We start from the raw sequence: 22730 nt of genomic DNA, 5'->3' as shown, positions 1-22730 counted from the left end.
AGAGAAGGAAAGAGACATGTAGGAAGCATTTACTATTTGCTAGGTACCAGCAAATGTGCCAGACACTGTGCTAAGCACTTTATAAATATCACCTTCTCTGATCGTCACAACTTGATGAGGTAGTTCCTATTGTGGTCCTAATTTTTCATTTGAAGAAGCAGGGTGACATAGAATCAGAATCAATAAATGTTTATTAAGTGCCCACTATTTTGTGTCAGGAACTGTCCCAAGCGATGGGGATTCAAAGAAAAGCACTGCCCTCAAGAATCTCACAATCTAAGGGGAAAGGCACCACATAAAAAGTGTTAAGAGGAAATGATGAAATCCTATAGCCAGAGAGGGAGATGATTAGGGGCAGGGGGTGAGGGGGCTGAGGGCGATAAGGGGGAGTAAGAATTTCAGACTTGATTTCATCTGGCAGAAATATGTGTTTCTGGAGATCATGAAGTCCAGGAAAGCAGGTAGGTGGGAATTGTGGAGTGAATGTCAGAGAACCTTCCTTACAGGGTGAAGGATCAGGGGGATCTTCAATATCCACCTCCATTCACTCCAATCAGGGGGATGGAGGAATGCCAGGAGCAGGGAGTGCTGAGGAGGTAAGAGTTTCAGGGTTGATTTTATTTTGCAGATTAATGAATTTCTGGACATCATGTCCAGGGGAGCAGTTAGGAAGAAAATGATGAGGTGCTTGCCCAGGGTCACACAGTTAATAAGTCTGAGGCAGAATATGAATTTTGCAGGTCTAAGAGACCATGCCCTCTGCCGCCTAATTTCCTTCCATCCAGAGATCTTTTGTGTAGAAACAGAATGGAGTAATGGGTAGAGAGCTGATCGCAGAACCAAAAGGACCCACCTGGATTCGGGTCCCTTCTGACTCATACATACTGGGTAAACCACAAACCTCTCAGAACTCTAAGCACCTACAGCTACATTGCAGAGGTGGCAGCCTAGATTGGCAAAGAGAGTAACCTCATCCAGGAGTTCCAGATACTAATGAAATTACAGGTCTGGTCTATCCAGTCTGTTATTACTTGGGGAATTTCTTCATATGTGGTCCTGGGGGTGGGGGTGGGGAAAAACCTACTACAGGTCTCAGTTACTCCAGGAGTCAGCACCCAGTTAAAAAAAAAAAAAAATCAAATCAGAAATCACTCAAGGATAGCAATTAAAGTGGTAATAAAAGATTCTTTCTCGCCTTCCCCACCTTATGCAAGTAGGCAACATTCTGCCACAGGTACCTCACCACAAGGCAGGCAGGTGAGGCAGAGAACATACGTGACATGGAGGATGCACCCATCAGCGCCTCTGAGGCTAGGCCACGTGTTGGCGGGCACACCTGGGTCCGGACCTGGGGTAACCCACACCTCTGAAGTGGCGGTGGATGGCTGGCGCTGTCAGAGCTGCATGTATTCTTCCTCGTCTCCTCTCTTTTGATCTTCCGCTTCACTGGGCTAGGGTGTAATAGCTGAAAATCTCTCCCTGATTACAATAAAGTTGTGAAGCTGAGGGTGAGCTCAGCCACCTCATCCATCCAGGCAGTCAGCAGAAACCAGCAGGATGCCTCAAGCTAAGTCTGTTCTTGTGTTTGTTTGGGGAGAGCGGGGAATAATCAGGCCTACGGGAGTCACCTAGGGTCATCCAGTTAGTGAGTGTCAAGTGTGTGAAGCTGAATTTGAACTCGCATCCTCCTGACTCCGGAGTCCGACTTCTATTCACTCTGCCACCCAGCTGCCCCAAGCTTATGCTTTTAACTGCTTCCAATACTGATTCAGAAGCTGTAGTCTCATACATTGTGTACCATAAGGGAAGGCTGTTCCTTCTAACGCCCATGATATCCCTGATTGGGAATCTACTTTGGGGAAGCTGTTGAACTGCATGGTGACTGAGTGAGCTAGAGCCCCTCACTGCAGTCATTTGAAAGAGAGCTTTTTGTGCAAATTTTAAATAAAAGATTCGGTCAGCTTCTCCCCATTTCAGTTCCTACATTTGTAGGATTGAAAATTTACAAACCTTCATGTGATTAGAATAATGATGACAGCAGCAGGTAAGATTTTATATAGTGCCAAGCACGGTGCTAAGCACTTTATGGACATTATCTCAGCTGATCCCATGACAACTCTGTGGCTATTATGATGCCCATTTTTGAGTTGAGGAAACTGAGGCAAACAGGTGAAGTAGCTTATCCAAGATCACCTATTAAGTGCCTCAGGTCAAATTCGAACTCAGGTTTTGTTGATTCCAGGTTCATCCAGTGAGCTATCTAGTTGCTAAATAAATAAAGAAGAAAAGAAGAAGGAAATGGGAATCCACTCCAGTACCAATGACCGGAAAACTAATAGGAACTATTGAACAACAACAATCATCAAATCAACTTCTTGAACTTGGGAAAAGAAAATGAGAAAGATCCTCTCACAAGATTTGTGTGTCCTATCAAGATTTTATTAAAGGATATGGCCTCAAAGCCAAGAAGATCTGGTTCAAGTGATCCATCCTGGTTATATACACTGATAAATTCTGATCCATACAGAGACATCCTGACTACGAGAACTTCCCAGGGTTTAGGAGGACTATCTAAGACCCTAAGTTGCAGAAAAGGCATCAGTGTTTTAGTGCTGAGATTTTCCTTCCCCTAAAGGTTCCCATGTGAATGAAATCATAGGTGCAGTCCCAATCCCTGTTTCTAAGGAGTGCTACAGACATGATGGGGTCCTTCAGACTTCATAATGGTGGCTCCACAGGTGGTTTCCTAGCTTTGTCACTGAACGGAACAAGATCCATTTCTGACACACGTTTAGGATGTTTCCTTTTCAGAGTTTCTATGATAGTGATTGGTAGAGAAGCAATGTGTCTGTCACGTGTCATTTAGACTTTCTTATACTTTGGCAAATGAATTGAGTGCTAGCTCTGGAATCAGGAAAGCTCAAGTTCAAAACCAGCTTCAAGCGCTTAAAAGCTGTGTGATGCGAGGCAAATCATTTAATCTCTGCCTCTGTTTTTTTTCTTCTGGAAAATGGGAATTAAAATAATATTTCTACATGATTCCATCACTTAGTAATGTAGTATCTCAGGAAGTTCCTTGGGGCTCTTCAAAAGGAAGATATGGTATAAATCCTCATTTTAAATATATTGTTACTATCTATCTTGAAGCCTTCCCTATGCAATTTTCTCTTCAGTGATGAGAGAGAATACCTGATCGGTACCTTTAATAAACTTGAAGATTATTATTAGGTCTCCTGACCTTCACCTCTCAAGGAAAAATAATTAAAATTATCTCTGCCAAGATTGTTGTGAGGATTGAATGAGATGATATTTGTAAAACACTTAAATCACAGAGCCTGGCACATAGTGGCTGCTTAATAACTGCTTATTGCCTTCCCTGCCACTTCTGGGATTCGAGAGCTTTGATGGGGCAGAGAAGGGAGAAAAAGAGGTAGAGAGAGAATCTAATTTATCCTCTGGCTGACTTTGGGCCTCTTCTAATAGAGACAGGGGGCCAGTTCTTCATAGCCTTGGCACACTTCTGTTTCTGAAAAACTTTCCTTGCTCAGACGGTTAGACCTTGAACAAAGGGCAAAGGTGTCAAAGTTTGTTCATGACCTGAATTTCTTATTTAACTGAATTCCTGTGGGCTAGGTTCTAGCCTCTAAACCAATGGTTCCCAGACTTTTTGATCTCAGGACCTCTTTACACTCTTAAATATTATTGAGGATTCAAAAGAGCTTTTGTTTATGTGGCTTATATCTCTGAGTATTTATTTATTGGATATTACTATTATGGATACACATTTATTAGAAATTAAATGTCTTCTTGTTATTATGAAACTATTTTGACTTAAAAAATCTTTACAAATGTCTCTGAGACCCAGGGGCCTCAGGGACCTAAAGCAGACTTTGAGACCTACTACTCTAAACTCTACATTGGGATCGAGTTAAGAGGTTAGCATTCAGTCAGAGACTTTTGTTGAGCACTTGATATGTTGGGATGCAATTGCTCTGGTCAAGATGAAGTCCTAACCCACAAACAATGATATGGACCCCACTCTCAATCTCCTCGTTGATGTACATGCAACTAAGGGCCAGAACAAAATCTAGGTTAAGGAATCAAGGAAATCAGCTTGTACACCCCCACAGCTGCTTTTATGAGGCTTTTCTACCAGTTCTTAAACGCCACTGCTCCTCTTTTATTTACTTCTGCCTAGGCCAGAAGGTCTGTTCCTCTGAAACTTTTAGTAGAGCAGAAGTGTTCCCACTAAGAGGTGCACCCCACCGAGAAGTGCTGGAGCCAGCTCTTACCAGCTGTAGGCAGCCCTTACCTGGGAGCATTTACACCTCAGAAATCCACAAAATCTACAAATCAGGGCTTCATATATTGCTTTGTTAACTGTCTTGATTTAAGAAAGTAATGAAGATGACGTTGACCATGCATGTTAAGCAGGGTATGTTTTTTTCAGAGAGCCCATTATTAAATATTTACCTCTTCCCCCCTTTAGGCAGAATCACCTAGAAAGTTATGTTTCTGCCCTAGCATAAACATTATCAGATTTCTATCATTTAATAATATGGAATCTCAGAAAGTTCCTCAGGGCTCTTTAGAAGAATGACAGACATAGTGTAAATCCTCCGGGTTAATATGCTGTTATTGTCTAATTTGGAGCTTTCCTCATACACTTTGAGGCCAATTCTCATGGTTTCTTTTCAGTGGTGAGAGAACATCTGTCTGGTCATTACTTTTAATAAATTTAATAATAAACTGCGTCTTCAGACTTTCACTTCTCAAGGCAAAATAATCAAAATGGTCTCTGCCAGCTTATATCTTCCTGAAACATGCCATTTTCTAACCTTTCCATCAAACTTTATGTGGACTAAGTGCTTTCTGATCATGGGTTAGTTATCTCTCCCAGAATCCCTGGGAGGAAGTTGGTCTTATCCATGAAGAAACCGAAAAAGCCAAATACCGTGTTCAAGGGGTCACACTGAATCAGTGGCCGAGACTGGAACAGAATCCACAGCCCCCGTGTCTGTCTCAGGCTCTGCCTACTATGGGATACTGCAGCTTTAAAACTTAAAGGGCTCTTGTTGAAAGCTACTTGTGGCATCTGGGATCTGATGCAGCTATAATGCCTAAAGAGACAAGCAGGGGAGCTCTTTATAAATCTATAATGGGGACTATAAAAAGGGAGAACACAGACAAAGAGACACAGGGGAGGAAGAGAGAGAGAGAGACATAAAAAGGAAAGTCAGAAAGCTGAGTGTGAGGCAGAAAGAAGGTATTTGATAAAAGGGAAATGTACTTATGGAAAAATCATGAGACCAACCTGCAGCCACCTACTACAACATGGGAATAAACAATTTCTTTTATCAGTTGGAAGAAGCCCTGAAATGAGCCCTTACTTAGGATTTTAATATCTGCCTGTTCCTCCCAGGATTTTCCCATTTTTCCTCCAATGTAACATATTTGGGCCTTTTGTCATTCTGAACTATAAAAAAGAGAGAGCACTTTTCACTTAGCATTTTCATTTTGCATCATATTTCTCAGAATTGGCAATTTCATGTTGGTATAATCCTCCTAATTCTCTTGAGAATCATATGTATTAATAGGACAACACTGGCATATGGCATCATAAAGAATACCTTTTATTTTTTCATTTTGGTTTCTGATTTGGGTGGATCCTCACATTTTGAATATGGTCCATCTGTCCAGAAATTTTTCTCTAGTCCTTTTGTTATTTTTGGACTCTCTGGACTTGTGAACTCAAATCACCAGTGAGAAAACTCTCTCTGTCAACATGAATCAGAATCTTGTTCCATTTCAAGTGTTGGGCATCTGTCTGGCAGGGACTGAATGTTGACAAGATTGCTCAGAGGCGAACAACAACAATACTTGTCAGAATTTGAACCCAGGTTACCCTAAGCTGCACACTAGTTCTCTGCCCATTATGCTTAGAGAAGTGCCCTTCCTGTTTGTCATTAGGGGATAGGGACTGAACCTCTACCAAAGCGGGTTGGCATTTTCTCTGGAACTGATAATCTTGGAGAGCTTCCTAGGTCACTGAGAAGTTAACTGATTTGCTCAGAGTCACACAGATATACCAGAGAGGAGCCCAGTTCTATGCTTGGAGGAGGAAAGCTTAAAAATTTTTTCTTTGGGGGCAGCTAGGTGGTGCAGTGGATAGAGCACCAGCCTTGAAGTTAAGAGGACCTGAGTTCAAATCTCACCTTAGACACTTAACACTTCCTAGCTGTGTGACCCTGGGCAAGTCACTTAACCCCAACTGCCTCAACAAAAAAAGAAAAAGTTTGTTTGAGTAGATAAGGTATGTGTGTATGTGTGTGTGTGTGTAACTTATGTGCTGAGGTCCTAAATGGTGGGTGTGGTAGACAGAGAGAAACTAAAAACTAATAAAAAAAATTTTCCCTGCGGCAGGCAAGAAGAAGAAGAAGTATCTAATATATCGGAGATGGCACTTGAAGCATCTGGCTCCAAGGTCAGCTCTATCTGCCATGCCATATGACCTGCCTCTTTGTTATTAATCAGTGAGAATGTGCCACAAGAACAACAGACCTATTTATGAATTCACTAAAGTGTTCCACAGGAGATGTGGCTTTCCTTTTAGCGTCTCAATGTAGAGCAGGAAAAGTTCCTAGAAGTCAATTATTCTAATCCTTCATGTTATTGATAAAGAAATTAAGACCGGGGCAGCTAGGTGGCTGTGTGACCCTGGGCAAGTCACTTAACCCCAATGGCCTCAGCCAAAAAAAAAATAAAGAAAAGAAATTAAGACCTGCACAGGGGAGTGACTAAGCTAAGGTCATATGGCTAACAGTGGAAGAACCAGGATTGGAACCCAGACCTCCCCATTCCCAAATTCAGTGGACTTTTATTCTGTTGTGCTGCCTCTACTTAGTATCATCCCTGAAGGTCTTAGAAATGTCATATTCTTTAGATAGAAATGGAATGGAACACCAGCCTTTCCTAGAGGAAACTGATGTGGTCTCTGATGGGGGGTTTGGCACCCAATGATGGCAGGCGCCAAAAGTTGGGGTTCAGTCATGTGAAGAATTCAGTAGCCATTTTCTTTGAAAAAAGTAGATTTAGGGGAATAGGCTACAGACAAAATGAAGGGATACAATAGACAATAGAATATGAAATAGAGTGGGAGAGCACAGGAAAGACAAGTTCCTCAGTGGAACTCACAGTTACCCAGCAAAAAGGGAGCCCCCCATGAGGCTGGGGCAAGCCCTTAGCTGGTGTCCTGAAAGGGACTTAGCTCCCTAAAAGAGTTAGCTAACTGTAAGGATGAGAACTGGGGTTGGGAAGCATAGTGGAGGTAGGGGAGATACCACATGGCATGGGGGAAAGGAAATGGGAAAGAAAGACACCACACGGCAGAGTCCCATGAGGGACAGACCCAGAGGAGGGCAGTAATTATAATATGGGCTGTATGTTGTCTTATAGGGAGAATTTAGTCTCAGGGACATGACATAATTTGGATTTCTTACTGGATGGATTACCTCCAGTCCATCCTTCTTCCTGCCTGCCCTAGGGAATAATTTTTAGTTTCTCTCTGCCTACCATAGCCACTATTCAGGTGGGTATATACATTATATACTATCTCTCTCTGTGTGTGTCTGTGTCTGTCTCTCTGTCTCTGTCTATCTATCTATATATGAACTGGGCTCGAATGAGTGTGGTATCATGGTGTGATACAAGTTTTTGGTGTCAAGAGAAATGAACATTTTTTTCCCTCTAGAAATGTCTAGTACACAGGTGTGTGGTAATTGGTTTCTTGGCTACAATTTAGGGGGTTTTATCCAATCAGATATGGCTGAAGACATGAGTCAGCAGATCAGATCTACTTTCAATAGGAGAAAGTTGAGAAAGTGAAAGAAACTAAGAGAATAGGATGGTTTTCTTGAGCTATATTGAGTTTTCTTTTCTCTTGAAAAGACCTGGTCCTGCCCTGGCCTGGAATTATTGTGGCAGGGATAGCGAGGTGACTCAATGGATAGAGTGCTGGACCTGGAGTCAGGAAGACCCCATTGTTAAATCTGGGCTCAGACATTTACTAGCTATGTGAGCCTGAGCAAATCACTTAACCCTATTTCCTCAGTTTCCTCATATGTAAAATGACCTAAAGAAGGAAATGGCAAACTACCATCTACCAAGATAACCTCAAAATGGGGTCATGAAGATCAGACACGACTGAAAAAATGAACAGTGAGGCTAGTAATGAGACAGGAAGTAGAGCAGGGATTTTACTGGCAGAAGGAATTAGAATGGAAAAAACTCTACAGGTCAGTAACCCAGATAGCTTGGTGACTGAAGCAAGTGACTTCCAAGTGCCTTAATAACCTGACTTGACTTCCTCCTTAGGTTGCCTTAGAAATGCTGTTTACCGGAGAACCCATCACAGCCCAGGAAGCGTTACTTCATGGTCTGCTCAGCAAAGTGGTTCCAGAAGAGAAACTGGAGGAGGAGACCATGAAAATAGCCCAAAAGATCTGTACGATGAGCCGGTCTGTTGTGGCAATGGGCAAGGCGACCTTCTACAGGCAGCTGACACAAGACCTGAAGATTGCCTACCACCTCACCTCCCAAGCCATGGTGGACAATTTGGCCACTCAGGATGGGCAAGAGGGAATCTCAGCCTTTATCCAGAAGCGCAAACCTGTGTGGTCACACTCTTAGGTGTCCAGAAGAAACAAAGCCAGCCCAGGGGAGCTCAAACCTCTCTAAATGATTACATAATGATGCCTTTGGGGGGAAATTGTTTTCTCCTTATCTGCAGTGCCTTGTATATTAGCTTATGGGTTTGATTCTAGAGCTGGAGTCTTAGAAGTTTCACTGTGGAGTTCCCTCCTTCCCCACCCCACATCTGCCCCAAGTCCCCAAGCACAAAGATTCATTCATTGTCTTAGGAGATCAAGGACATTATTGGGGAAAAAAGTGAAATTTGAAATTTCCAAGTTGAAATTAGCCTGACTTCAATTTGTTTCATCTTTAAAATTCTAATTCTGCGAGATACAACATACAAAGAGATAATAAAAGTGAAATATTATTCGGAATAGCAAAATGCGATGAAAGGTTATTGAATACCTGCTAGTTCTTCTGCAAAGTATGGTATTTGATATAGTTCAAAGGAATTTGGATGAGCAAAGAAAGGCAATAATCTAAGGAAAAGATGAAAGTCTTTTTTTTTTTTTAAAAGAAAGATGCACAATTCGGTTGTAATTATATAAGATTGAGTTGACTAGTCATCTTCAGATATAAAATAAAATGAAACAGGTTGACAGTGTCCCTGAGATAAGATGTCAGAGGTGCTAGAAATCTTCACTCTGAAAGTTTCTTTTATTCCATTGAGAACAAGACTTGATCTCTCCCTTTTTTCCCAGTATCTCTCAGATTTAAAATGCAACAGGCACTCGAGTTTAAAATCCAATAAAAATCAACTTTACTCATGAAAATAACCAGATTTATTTAAAAATTTAAAAAAAAAATGTAAAATGTTCCTTTCCTAAGATCCTATAGCAAAAACTAGAGAAAGGTTAGGGACCCAGAACTGGAATTTCTAACACAAAATCCCCCAGGCTAAGCTTTTTGTACTTCAAATGGCAGAAACGCCCCTCCTCTCTTTTTAAAGGGCCAGTCTTGTTCACCTGAGGCTAGGTGCCTCCTAGCACTTACGGTATTAATCCGGACTACCTATAAAAAAGAGGGCAACCAGGTGGCAGAATGGATAGAGCTTGGAGACAGAAGAACCTAAATTCAAATGTAACTTCCGACACTCAGCTATGTGACCCTGGGCAAGACATTTAACCCTTGTTGGCCTTACTTCCTCATCAGTAAAATGAGCTCAAAAAAGAGATAGAAAATGACTCCAATAGCTTTGCCAAGAAAACCCCAAATGGGCTCATGAAGAATCAAGTACAAGTGAAAAATGACTGAAAAAAGAGAAGTAGGAATAGTAAGGCTGATAATATGAATGAAACTCTGTCCTACGTAGGTAGGGGTAGCCCTCCCTGCTTTCCAACACTAAACCAGGACAGCTCTTACCACTACTGAATTAATGAGGCCTGGATGATAGGTTTTCTTGTATATGTTACACAAGTTACATCTCATAAATAAATTTTAAAAGTCCCCAGCTCAGTTTTGTGATTTCCCCCCCCCCCAAATCATTTCTGTAGAGGACATACAGCTAAAGAAAAAAAATTAATAAAGTGAAAGTTTTTCCTGATTCCTCCAGCAAAGTAAGTGTGTCATGTGTGTAAGAACCAGATTGATAGACTATATAGTTCCTGATGTGAACTATGGTATGGGGTTTGCCACCAAATGATGATAGGCACCAAAAGTTGGGGCTCAGTGGTAAAGAATTCACAATGGCCATTCTCTTTGCACAAGGTAGATCTATTTAGGGAATAAGTTACAGACAAAATGAAAGGATGCAAAAGACACTGGGAATGGTAAATATGAAATAGAATTGGGAGAGCACATGGAAGACAAGTTCCTCAGTGGAACTCACAATTACCCAGCAGAAAGGAAGCACCCCATGAGGCTGGGGCAAGCCCTTAGCTGGTGTCCTGAAAGGAACTTAGCTCCCTAAAAAAGTAAGCTATAAGGAGAAGATAAGAATAGTGGAGTTAGGGGAGATACAGTGTGGCTTGGGGGGAGGGAAAAGACACCACCAGGCAGAGTCATATGGTGGGCTGACCCAAAGCAAGGTAGCAGCCATAGGATGGCCCCAAGTAGGTTTTATAGGGGAAATTTAACCTCAGGGTCATTACTGGAATTACTAAGGGCATGGCAAAGTGAGACCTCTCGAAACCTCCACAGAGGATGGGTCGCAGGAGTATGACCTAACTTGGATTTCAGAATGGACCACTTCCCCTAAAGGGACCTTGGAGTTAAACTGATCTCTTATTAGAACTTTTTGCCTGCTTGCCTCAAGGATCAATTCTTTAGTTTCTCTTAGTCTGAAACAATATTCAGTATTTCATTTTATCAGTTCCCAGAAGTCACTCCTCCATTACAGTGGCATCAAGTCAAATCATTTTATCTTTATATCTTGTGTCATATCTAAGAATATCAGAGTACCTGAGTAGAACCACTGAGGCACCAGAAGGCCTTGGAGTTTATGAAAGTGAAAATAAAACGATTTGCAGTTGAGCATCTTATGATTATACTGAGAATACTTGGAATTCAATCCAAATCTCCAGGTGAATGAACTGAATGATTTTTCTTTTCGTTCAGACCAATGGATAATTGTACCTTCAAGACAATCTCTATTTGGGGGACAAATTCATGAGTCTCTGTTTGTCTTTTTATTTATAATTGATCTCAAAATCTCTGAATCCCTATAAAGGGTGGAATGCTTTAATTATACCTGAAAAGACTTCACCTTTATATCATATTGACTCAATCGTTAACCCTTATGACTTTACTGGAGTCTTACTTACACATTCTTCCATGGGGGGAAAAAAAATCTCAAATATGAAAAATTGTCTACAGCAATGGTTTCCATGGTGGGGAGGGGCACAAACAAGGTTAAGTGACTTGCCTGGGTCACATAGCTAGCAGGTTTAAATTAAGATCTTCCTGACTCCAGGGTCAGAGCTCTAACCACTACCCCTCATCAATGATTTCCAAAATTGAGAATATGACATGATAATTAAAAGGTGACCATGGCATAAAACCAAACAGTGTGACTGATCATTTGAAGAATTTGAAGAGGGATCACATTCTAGATCTTTTGGTAGCATAATAGCTAGTGCTGGGCTTGAAGGTGGAAAGATCTGAGTTCAAATTCTTTCTTGAATTACAAAGATACTGGGCAAGTCACTTAATTTCTCTCAGCCTCAGTTTTCTTTTCTGTAAAATGAGAGAGTAGGATTTTGTTGTCTCTGAGAGATCCTTTTTAGTTCTTAAGTCTATAATCTTTCAATCTTATGATGCTCATCACTTGGGAGCTTATCTCCAACACAACCGTACCTTCTCTAATTCCCCAACACTCTTCCATTGCATTCTCTCTTCTTCAATAATAGCTCCCCTTTTCTGATCCAGGTATCAGACCCTCAGCAAACAAACCTTATGTGCAAGGTGACATAAGCTGAAAAGGAGTGAAAACATATAAAACAAACAATTTTGTCTTCAAAGTGTTTGCAAGCAAGTTTGGCAAATAAACCAAAAATGTGTGACATTTTAATAACAGCATTTATGTAGTGCTTTAAGGTTTGTAAAGCATTTTACATGTACTGTCTCATTTGATAGTAAATGTAAGATGGATGTCACAATTCTAGGCAAAAATAGAACTGTCAAAACTACTTATAATTAATCATGTATTAATAATATATACATGATTGATAATATATAATATATAATTAATTGATGATAATAAGTTAGCACAAGAGTTTAAAGTTCAGAGAATGAAAAAATGAGCAGATTTTTTTTCAATGATTTTAGTTTGTCTTTATAAGATGTTACATAATCCTTGTATTCTTTGATTAAAAATGACCATTACTGAGGTTCTGATCTAACCTCAGACACCTAACACTGTATGATGCTGGGCAAGTCACTTAACTCCAATTGCCTCTCAAAAAAAAAAAAATCAAAAAGAAAAAAAAAGTACTTTTTAGGATCAAAACTTGTTGTACTCTAAAGTGTATGACAAGTCATTTTTAAAAATACAGAGCCAGTCAATTATAGAATTCTGACTCATACATAAGTCTTTGACATAAGTCCCACAGCCAATTCTGGGCTGAAATTATGCCGACAGAGGCCTTGCTTTCCGGGTTTGTCACATTCCCTATTGCCTTTGTGAACTCATTGAGACATAAGCCCTTCATACTAACTACAGCCTCCCTTTCCAGACAGTTCAAATTATCCCCCTTCAGACTCTAGGTTCTAGTCAAGTGATTGTTTCCCAAGCTTCGTTCTTCATCTGCCTCCTCCAAGTCTTTGGATGTCAAATATACTCTTTCTTAAAAGCCTTAGATTCCAAAGAGGGGCAAGGTAGTACAGATAGCCCATCAGCCCTGGAGTTATAAGGATTTCCGTTCAAATAGAGCCTCAGACCCTTGACACTCACTGGTTGTGTGACCCTTGTCAAGTTGCTTAACCCTAATCACTAAGCCCTCCCCCCCTCCAAAAAAAAAAAGCCTTAAATTCCTTCAGTCCTCAATTCACATGGGAATGGAGAAGGGGATTTTCCAGATTCCCCCCTTCTTGTTATTACTCTTTCTTTCTTCAAATTATATTATGTTATATTAAATTATATATTATATGCCTTCTATAGGATAGGGACTTTTCTTGTTCTGTTTTTATATCCCCAGCAATTTAGCATAATTATTTTTTTTATTCAGATCTGTGATCTCACTGGTTAAAAGAACTTCCCATCAAGGAAACTCTCTCTAATAATGTACATCTGTTCTGCAATATTGTAGAGAATTGCTTGGACACGTCACAGTTAAGTCATACAGCCAGTATGTGTCATGAGTGAGACTTGAACCTAGCATTTGCATATAGTAGGTGCTCGAAAAAAGCTTCATAAATGAATAAGTGACTATTTCTCTAATTTTCCTAGAATTTCTGAAAGTTCTCCATTTATGAGAAGAACATGGCAGGTGTATTGTCCTTAAATTCTCCTAGGGCAGTCTGAAAGAAGGGATTTATGAGCTACTGTATCTCCAGTCTGTCCCTTTCTTGACATTTATTGTCTTTTTGATGAATGTGAGAGCAATTTTTCTGTCAACAACTTCTCATTAGGAGCCCAGTGATGTTCTTTCTGACCATTATTTTGTTCAGTATCACATTTGGTCACTGCAAATAGGAGAGATTCAACATAGAGACTATCCATCTCTACAGCTGCATAAAGTTCAATAATCCTGCTTAAATACTCCCCCTAACATGCTGACAGCTGCCTTGGAGCACTAACACAGAATTTAGACAAATGGCTGCTCTTTAATGAATAGCTCATCTTTCTGTATCCCATCTCTGTCATTCTCTTATAAATAGATTTTGGTTTCAATTCTTTTTTTAAAAAATCAGTTATAGAGAACTTGGTGAAATAATCACTAGGGCTTGCTTTTTGAGGACAGATAATATATAAGAATGATAAGTCTGACATGAAGAAGGCTTGGGATGACAAGCCAGAAATGAAGGTATAAGGTCTCCTTAATGGACTGTTTATTTCCTACTCTAAATCTACCATCTTAAAACAATTAGGATCTAGGAAAGGCATTGAGAGGAAACTTATTGAGATTTTTTCCACCATGCTTTTCAGATTAAGCTCAAGGTTGCTATTTTTCTCCTCCTGCTTTATGCTGAAAGATAAAAATTAAAGATTCAAAAGGAACACATACATTAAGTGAGAGAAGACCAATATTTGAATGAATGACCTATAGAATGTATTAATGGAGTTATGTTTTGCTGAGTCAAACTTTATTGCTAAAATCCACAAGAAATTTATTGTTTTCCTGTGATATACACTTATGAAAACCTCCTAGCCGAGTCAATACAAAGAAGTTCAAAATGGAAAGGAAAAAATATGATGGTTCTCAATGAGAATTGGTTCAAATCCTGCCAGCTATAAACTGCCCTACTGAGAGGCAGCATGGTGTAGTGGATGAAACCCTGGATTTGAAGCCAAGAAACTTGAGGTCCAATCAGGTGTCAGACTAAGCAAATCACTTAACTCTGTTGCACTTCAGTTCCCTGAGATATAAAGTGAAGGAGTTGAACTTGGTCTCTAAAGTTTTTTCAATTCTAAATCGATCACCATGTGAAATATAGGTCAGACATCCCCACTATCCCCACTATCTGACATTTAAAACTTAACATAACTCTTGGTTCAAAAGGCGTAAAACAATTTTCATTGGTGGAGATTGTATTCTCAGAGCTCTTTGTGTGGAGCTGGTTAAAAGACAAAATAAAACTGAGTCTTCTGGTTTTCTCTTTTGAGAGAAAAGATGTGCTATTTCATTCTCTCTTCATCTCCCTGAAAGGAGATAAAGACTGGGAAGACACTGATATATAGAGGAGTTGGGAATCATTGTCATGTCTCCATCCCCAGTTTATTATACTAGAGATTTCAGGGGATTTCCCTTTGATAAGGTCTCTCTGTCTCTTTCTCTCTCCAACTCTGTCTCTATCTCTCTGTTTGTCTTTGTCTCTCTCCATCTCTCTCTCTTTGTGTCTGTCTGTCTCTGTCTTTCTCTGCCTCTTTGTCTCTCCCCTGACTCTCTGTCTTTATCTATTTCTTTCTGTGTCTCTCTTTTTCTTCTGTCTGTCTCTCTGTATCTCTATGTCTCTCTCTCTGTTTGTCTGTCTCTTTTTAATCATTAAATCATCTCACTCCCCATGAGATAATTCATTGAAACTGTATTATATGGCATGTATTCTCTTATATATGATTTCTCTCATTTCTATTTACTATTTGTTTTGATAAATTAATTTATTCAATGTTTGTTCTATGTGTTCTGGCATCTATATATCCACACAATGGATCTATAGTTTGGAAATCTCTTTCCTCATTAGGAAATTATCAGAAATTCAACCTCTAATCTAAAATTTCATTCCCTTAGGTTACACTTTTTAAAGGAACAGATAGATATAATCCTAGCCCCATACTCTGAGGAGATCTAGAGGCCAGCTCCTGCTTCCCTTACTAGTGTTAAAGTCTCTCTTGGAGAAAGGTAGAGGGAAAAGACTCTAGAGATCTATTCTTAGCTATCTATGAGCCACATCTAAACAGAGCCATGTGGACATACAATCTAAATAGGCAAAACAACACAACCCACACACATCTTGCTCTCCCAAAACTAAATATATTCCTTATGATTATGCTCTTAGTTTTATTTTGTATAGAAATGATTTTAAAAAATCATTAAAATATCTTTATTTGAATTGAAAAAAACAGAAAAATTCTACTGAAGTCGGTCAACTAGCATTTATGATGTACCTATGATGAGGTAGAAATTGCTGATACAAAGTATTACTCTCTTCCCACCTCAAAAAAAAAAAAAAATCCCTACTGTCAAGATTTAACAGTGTTTTTAAGTAATGATTTTTTTTTTCTTAACATAAATATTTTTTGCCTGATCTTATTTGAGGGATTCAGTTCATATTTGGGCCAAATCTAGTAGTCATCATTGAAGACATTATGGAATAGTAGAATGAGTGTCCAGTTTTATGCTCCAATTTTACTATCTCTAAAATTACTGTTTACTAGTAACTGTCAGGAAACTCAATCCCATTTTCTGGTCATACTAAGTTACTTCCTTTACAACCTTACAACCAGAATGACTGATAAAATTAAAAGTGTTAATACAAAATGCATTATCCCCTGCAGGCATCCTTATCTAGCTTTTTTGTGATTGATCTTTTTCCAGATATCTGGGACCCACTTATTCAGGATTACATTTGTCTTAGGCTCTACTTTCCTTTAGCCTCCTTTGAACTCAGAAATTCAAGAGTCATTCAAGGTAGTCTGTGCTCCGGGCAGAGTAGATCAGCAGCTGAGTGGACCAGAACAGGAGGGCTTTGTCATAGAATGGCATGTGACTTTACTATATCCTTTGTTTGAACATCCATTTTTTGTATGTGAGGAAATTGGGGTTAAATGACTTGCCTCGGGTCACACAGCTAAAATAACTTATCCCTTCTTTCCTTCATGATTGGGATTAAGTTACTTGCTCAACTAGGAAGTGTTAGGTGTCTGAAGTCACATTTGAACTCAGATCTCCCTGACTTCAAGACTAGTGCTCTAACCACTATACTATCTAGCTGCCCCTTGAACATCCATTTTTAATGGATTTCATAGTATGGGGAAGTGCCAGAGAGGAGACTGTCTCCCCAAAGCAACACAGCACTGGCTCCGCACTTTATTGTATTAGAGTTGCCTTTGGCACTGAGAGTTTAAGTGACTGACCCAGAGTCACACAGCCAGGATGTGTGACAAGTTGGACTGCCCCTCCCAATCAATAACTAGGTGAATCATCTATGTATATTAACTAGATAGCTCTCTCTTAAACCAAACAATCCATTCTAAGTACATCCTGTGATGACTCAGATACTACAAAGCATGCATTGAGGTACAGTGGGGAAAATCCCTGGATTTGAAGGCAGAGGAAATGGCTTCAAATCTGTTCTCTCGTTTACTACTGTGTGTTTGGAGTTTTCTGAATCTCAATTTTCTCATCTGTAAAATGAGAGGATCATACTATGAGCTTTCTAAGATTTCTTCCAGCTCTAAAACTAAGAATATATGATTCGAAAACTAAACACAGTCTACCATCAATTGTCTATAAAGTATGATGATCAATTATGATAGACTTGAGTTCTTCTCAGTAATACAATGATCCAAGACAATTCTAGGAGACTTGGAATGGAAAATGCCATCCACATTCTGAGAAAGAACTATGGAGATGCAAAGCATATTATTTTCATAAATTTTTTTTCTTGTAGTTTTTCTCTTTTGTTCTGATTTTTCTTTCACAACATGACTAATGTAGAAATGTTTAATATGATTCTACTTGTGCAACCTATATCAGATTACTTGCTGTTTTGGGAAGGAGGAAAGGAGGGAAGAAGAAAAAAATTGAACTCAAAAACTTACAAAAATGAATGTTGAAAACTTTTACATGTAATTGGGAAAAATTAAGTGGGAAAAAAGTAAATTACTTATAATCGGTCACAATTGCACCAAGTATAGACTATTAATTACTCTGTGCAGAGTGCAATATTTTAGAGAAGGGCAGGACAAGGCTTTTAGCTGAGAGCTTTCTGGATAAGCTTAGTGAGATGTGTGCAACGACTAATCAATCTGGAGTCTGCCCAAGGAGAAACTCCTCTGTTACTACTTTGTATTTCTTATCACTAGCCTGTTCTGTCCTTTCTCTTCTACATTTCAAGTCTGCTCTGCTTTCAAGGCATCTGAGATATGCAGCACATAGAGCACTGGTTCTGGAATCAGTTGTGTACAACTCTTTATGACCCATTGGGGTTTTCTTGACAAAGACACTTTCCTTCTTCAACTCATTTACAGATGAGGAAACTGAGGCAAATAGGATTAAGTGGCTTGTTTAGGGTCACACAACTAGTAGGTATCTGAGGCCAGATTTTAATTCTGGTCCTCCTGACTCCAGGGCCAGTACTCATGCTCCCTCAAACATAGTCTCAGACATTTAGGCAAGTCACTTAACTTCTGTCTGCCCCAGTTTCCTCAATCATAAAATAAGTTATAACACCTAGCTCCAAAGGTTGTTGTAAAGATCAAATGAGATAATTGTAAAGCACTTAACACAGTGCCTGTGTAAGAAATGTTTTTTCCCCTTCCTTCTGAAATTCCATTCTACTTTTGAAAAATGACTTTGTATATTCAATTTCTTCCTCTCATACTCTTTCCATCTTCCTGCAACCATAGTAACCTGGTTCCCCACAATAAAAATGCCATTTCTAGGCACCCTCTCCTGTACTGGATATGCCTTTTCTGTTGGCAATGTACACACTGCAACCTATCCTTTGATAGTTGTCCCAGTTCCAGAACATCCCCCTGCCACTGACATTCAATAATCCTTCATTCTCTGAAGTTCATTCAATTCAGGTCAATTATCACCTCACCCAGATCTAGGGTAGTTATCTCTCATCCCAGAGATCATTCTCTTTCTTTGGGGAAGAAATTTGGTACCTGACTCATAGACATTCTCTCCTTCCCAACCCGTCCTTATACTTAAGGAGTACAATATACCGTTTGATATGCTCTCAAATTTTCTAGCTTCTCAGATCATCAGCCTATTCAATTCCCATGACTTGTACCTTCAACATACTTCAGCCACTGTCAAGATGCTCATAGCCTTGATGGTCTCATCATCACCTCCATGACTTCTACAATCCAGAAGTCTGAAATTCCTCTCTCTGACCCGATCTCTTATCCTTCCTCCCTCCATATGCCTCAGTCCTTCTAAATCTCTTCTTCATCCTCACTGCAAGTTCCTGTGACTCTAATCTAGACTTTTTAAATTTACCATGCCTGATATGGCCTCATGAACCTTCCTTTATAATCTTGGCACTAGAGTTAAACAGTTCAACTTTATGATGTCTTCTGCCCTTGAATCTCTTGCCCCCTTGTCTTCTCAGAGCTACTCCCTTTCTGTATTCCAGCACTGGATTACTTTCTACCATTCACTTTTGTTATGCGATTGTTGATGTACAAAATCTCATAACCAAGAAGATTGAAACTACTATAAATTTATATTATCTCATCTCAACTGGGCCTTCATTGGTGCATGTTAATATCCTCTTCAGAGTGACTCTCTTTCCCCTCTCTCATCATCTATTACAAATGCTTTTTCTCCTAAAGGTTCCTATACCACCAGCCCTCCAGCCTCATCAGAGAACCTTTCCTCATGCTTTAGAAACAAAGCATCTATCATGAGCTCCCTCTTCTCCCCAATTACACAACTTAGATATCTTCAACATCATCCTCCATTTGCTCCTCCTTTATTCCAGTTTATGAAGGTAAAGTGGCTCTTCTGCTTGCGAATAGTAATCCCTCTGTGTCCTTGTTTTCTTCCCCTTACACCCATTTTCTCTCAGAGGTTACCCCCTTCGATCACTTCCTACTTCTTTTTAATCTTCATTCTCTCTTTTGTCCCCCTCCTGCTGTCTGCAGTCTTAACAAAGATCTTGTTCATCCTTAAAAAAACATGACTTGAGCCTGGCTTCCATTCAAGACTTCTCCGATGTCTCTCTCCTCGTATATCTGGGATGGAAGTGGGGAGAGGGAAGAGAGAAATGATCAACAATCCACTTCCTATCCTACTCACTTCTCAACACTGAAATCTGATTTCTGACTCCACCACTAGATTGAAACAGCTAATTTCATAGTTACCAATGATCTCCTAATTACTAAACCCAATGGCCTTTTGTCATTATTTGCTTTTCTTGACCTTTATGCAGCTCTTGGCACTTGACCTCTTCTTGGACATTCTACCCTTCTATGTTTCTCAAAACCACTTTCCCAATTTGCCCAATTCCCTTGATGGGATTGGTCTAGCTGTAATTTTTATCCCCGGTTGCTCATGATGTAAGTTTATTCCCAGTTGGACCATTCTTAAGGTCTGGAAACTGATTCTTACAATATTTGTGCTTTTTTCACAGATTTCACAGTTTGAAACTGTCTACATTCCTGATGGCTCCCATTGGATCTCTTCAGCCTGGAGAGGCTATCCCAAATCCTTGCTTGGCAGCTTCCAGGCTGGTAACCACCACGCTGACACCGTGGAGTGCAGGCCCCAGAGCCTGGAATCTGGGAGTGTGCGGTGTGTATGGAGAGTGACTGCATGGCTGATGGGAATAATATTTATTAATAATTAATAATTTATTCCGGCCTAGGATTCTTCCTGGATCCTTCACCTAATAAATAATGTGATTTGATCTGCTAGTGGTGAGTGTAGTGGTCTCTTCCTTGGCTCAAATCCTGATACCTGAGAAATGGGGCCAAAAAGATACCGTCACATAGCGTAACTCCCCACTACTTTATACTGCAGCATGAAAACAGTTCTTGTATCTTGTTAATGCTCAGGAACACTCAGGTGGGAAAGTGCACAGGTCCATTTGGACGTTTAAGCAAACATCAGATTAGTTCTATTTCTATAGAGGAAAATGAAGAATCTTGGATTATCATCTGTAATGTGCTGTTGTCTCTAAATTATAATCCTTTTCTCTGGGAGCAGGTTTCTTGGGAGCCTCCAGCCAGAGCAAAGGTAGACGTGGGAATGAGTCAGACCCTGCCTCCAAGAGTGTGGGATTGTGGGTTTCCGGGAAGTCAATCCTCGTTGTGAATCTCCACGAGCAGGCTTTTCCTTTAGACTTGTGAATCTGCTCTTGTCCAAGCGTCCCCAGTCAGCACCGCAGGAGAATCTCAAATTCACGGGAAGTCTTCTCCTTGACCCAATCCAGACTGCCTCCTTCCAAACTGCCCACTCAATGTTGGCTCCTTTTACCCTCCCAGAGAATGGGCTTGTGGGTACTCCCAGGGGCTTGTGGGAACTCTTTACAACCAATGAGCTAGCTCCTTTTAAAGGTATAAACTCCTTTAAAGGTTTGAACTAAAGGTGTGAATTCTGAGCTGTAGAATTGTTAAGTACCGGCTTAGCACCGGTAAGGACCCTAACAATCATCAACAAATGAAAACATGTCCCCGTGTCCATACTATGGTAGGAACTTTACTTTTGGTCCAGAACTGCTATTTTTCTGGTATGAACAATTCAATATCAACTAATTACTCAGTAAGCATTAATTGTACACCTCCTATATACAAGGCACTGCGATAGATACTAGGAATACAAAGGCAAAAATAAAACCATCCCTGTTTTCCAGGAGCTGCACACACACATACATGGGATAGAAATGTACACAGATCCACATTTTGCACATCTATATGTATGTATATACATATGTAACACATGTTAACAAGAATATGTGCATGGTTTTACATGGGTGCACAAATACACACACACACATACAGATATACGTGGGAAGGTTCTGGTAAGGAAGAGCCGCTTCGGGAGAGGTCAGGGAAGTTTCATGTCTGAGTCCTAAATTGAGGCCTACAGGGAACAAAGCGTTCCAAGGGGGAGAGATAAGGAGGAAATATTTCAAGCATGAGAAACTGCCCGGTAGCGAGGCACAGGGACGGAAAGCGCGGAGGAGCGAGCACTGGGAGGCCGGAAGCGCGCCGAGGCCTCGGACAGGACTGGGAAAACCAGGAGGCGGAGCTTCGGGAGCAAGCCCGGAGCTGTTGGGGACGCCCCATTTAGTGTCACGGTCTGGCTGCGGCTGTTCAGTTCCCAACCCCCGCTGCCGCACCGTCCGTGGTTCTCCGGGCAGAGACCCCGAGCCCGGGCGGTCTCGTTTTCCGAGGCTAAGCGGCTTGCCCAGGGCTCCGCGCGCGTGTCCGAGGCCGGCGGGGTCTCCCCGCCGCATTGTCCGCCTCCTGTGCCGGACCGGTCCGGACTCCCTGGGTCCAGAGTTGGCCACGCTGTTCATCAGACTCCGTGGCCTCTCCTGCTTAAGTCCGGCGGGCCTCTAGTCAGTTACACGTGGTCTGGTTCTAAGTGAAATCACCTAAGGACGGCGTTTTCTGTTCCCTTCCTTCTTCCCTACCCGGGAAATACGAACTGCGGCAGTGAAAAAGCAGCCCGGCAGAGGGCGGCAGGTGCCCACGTTTGGGAGACTCCAGCCCTGCCAGCAGCCGCGGCCGGTCTGGCTCGCTCGGAGTTTGACTTCTCGCCCTTCCAGAGCATACTTTCTCTTACCCTGAGCTCCCTGGTTAACGTGCAGAAGGGATTAAGAGCCCCAACGTTACCAGAGAGAAGTAAGGTCACAATAGAGTTTTTCTGAATGAGAAAAATGTAGGTAAAGAACATTATTTTAATCATTCTAATGCCAGCTGGTATTAAACAAAGAATAACTAGATATTTTATTTTTAAATTAATTTTTTAACAATCAAGCATTCGTTTTTCCCTCCGGTCGATGTTTTCCCCACGCCTCTAAAACAAAGTAAAAGTAAAATCTTTACAACGGACGCGCGCAGTCAAGCAAAGCACGCCCCCATACTGGCCGTGCTTAAAAGTGTTTTTTAAACTTAGGAGACCACACAAGCATTCCCAAGTAGTGCTAGAATTAAGCAAAAAGAGAGAAAACCTGTTGGGTGTGACTTACTATTTCCTTTTACT

The 22730-nt window shown here is 40.7% G+C and overlaps 1 protein-coding gene across 2 annotated transcripts in view; it reads left to right on the top strand.

The window, feature by feature from the left end:
* Positions 1 to 20425, top strand: part of ECHDC3 (enoyl-CoA hydratase domain containing 3) — a 52506-nt gene extending 32081 nt beyond the window's left edge. Inside the window, exon 5 of one of the 2 annotated variants that reach the window (XM_074268662.1) lies at positions 20152 to 20425. In XM_074268662.1, the coding sequence (XP_074124763.1) occupies positions 20152 to 20367 (216 nt within the window). In that variant the 3' untranslated portion in view covers positions 20368 to 20425. Of the gene's footprint in view, positions 1 to 8373; positions 9074 to 20151 lie in introns of those variants that run through there. The other variant, XM_074268661.1, reaches the window with a different exon arrangement.
* Positions 20426 to 22730: the final 2305 nt, after the last annotated feature.

This window comes from Sminthopsis crassicaudata, chromosome 5 (genome assembly GCF_048593235.1).
Source record: "Sminthopsis crassicaudata isolate SCR6 chromosome 5, ASM4859323v1, whole genome shotgun sequence".
NCBI lineage: Eukaryota > Metazoa > Chordata > Mammalia > Dasyuromorphia > Dasyuridae > Sminthopsis > Sminthopsis crassicaudata.
This window is presented reverse-complemented; position numbering and strand designations above follow the sequence as displayed.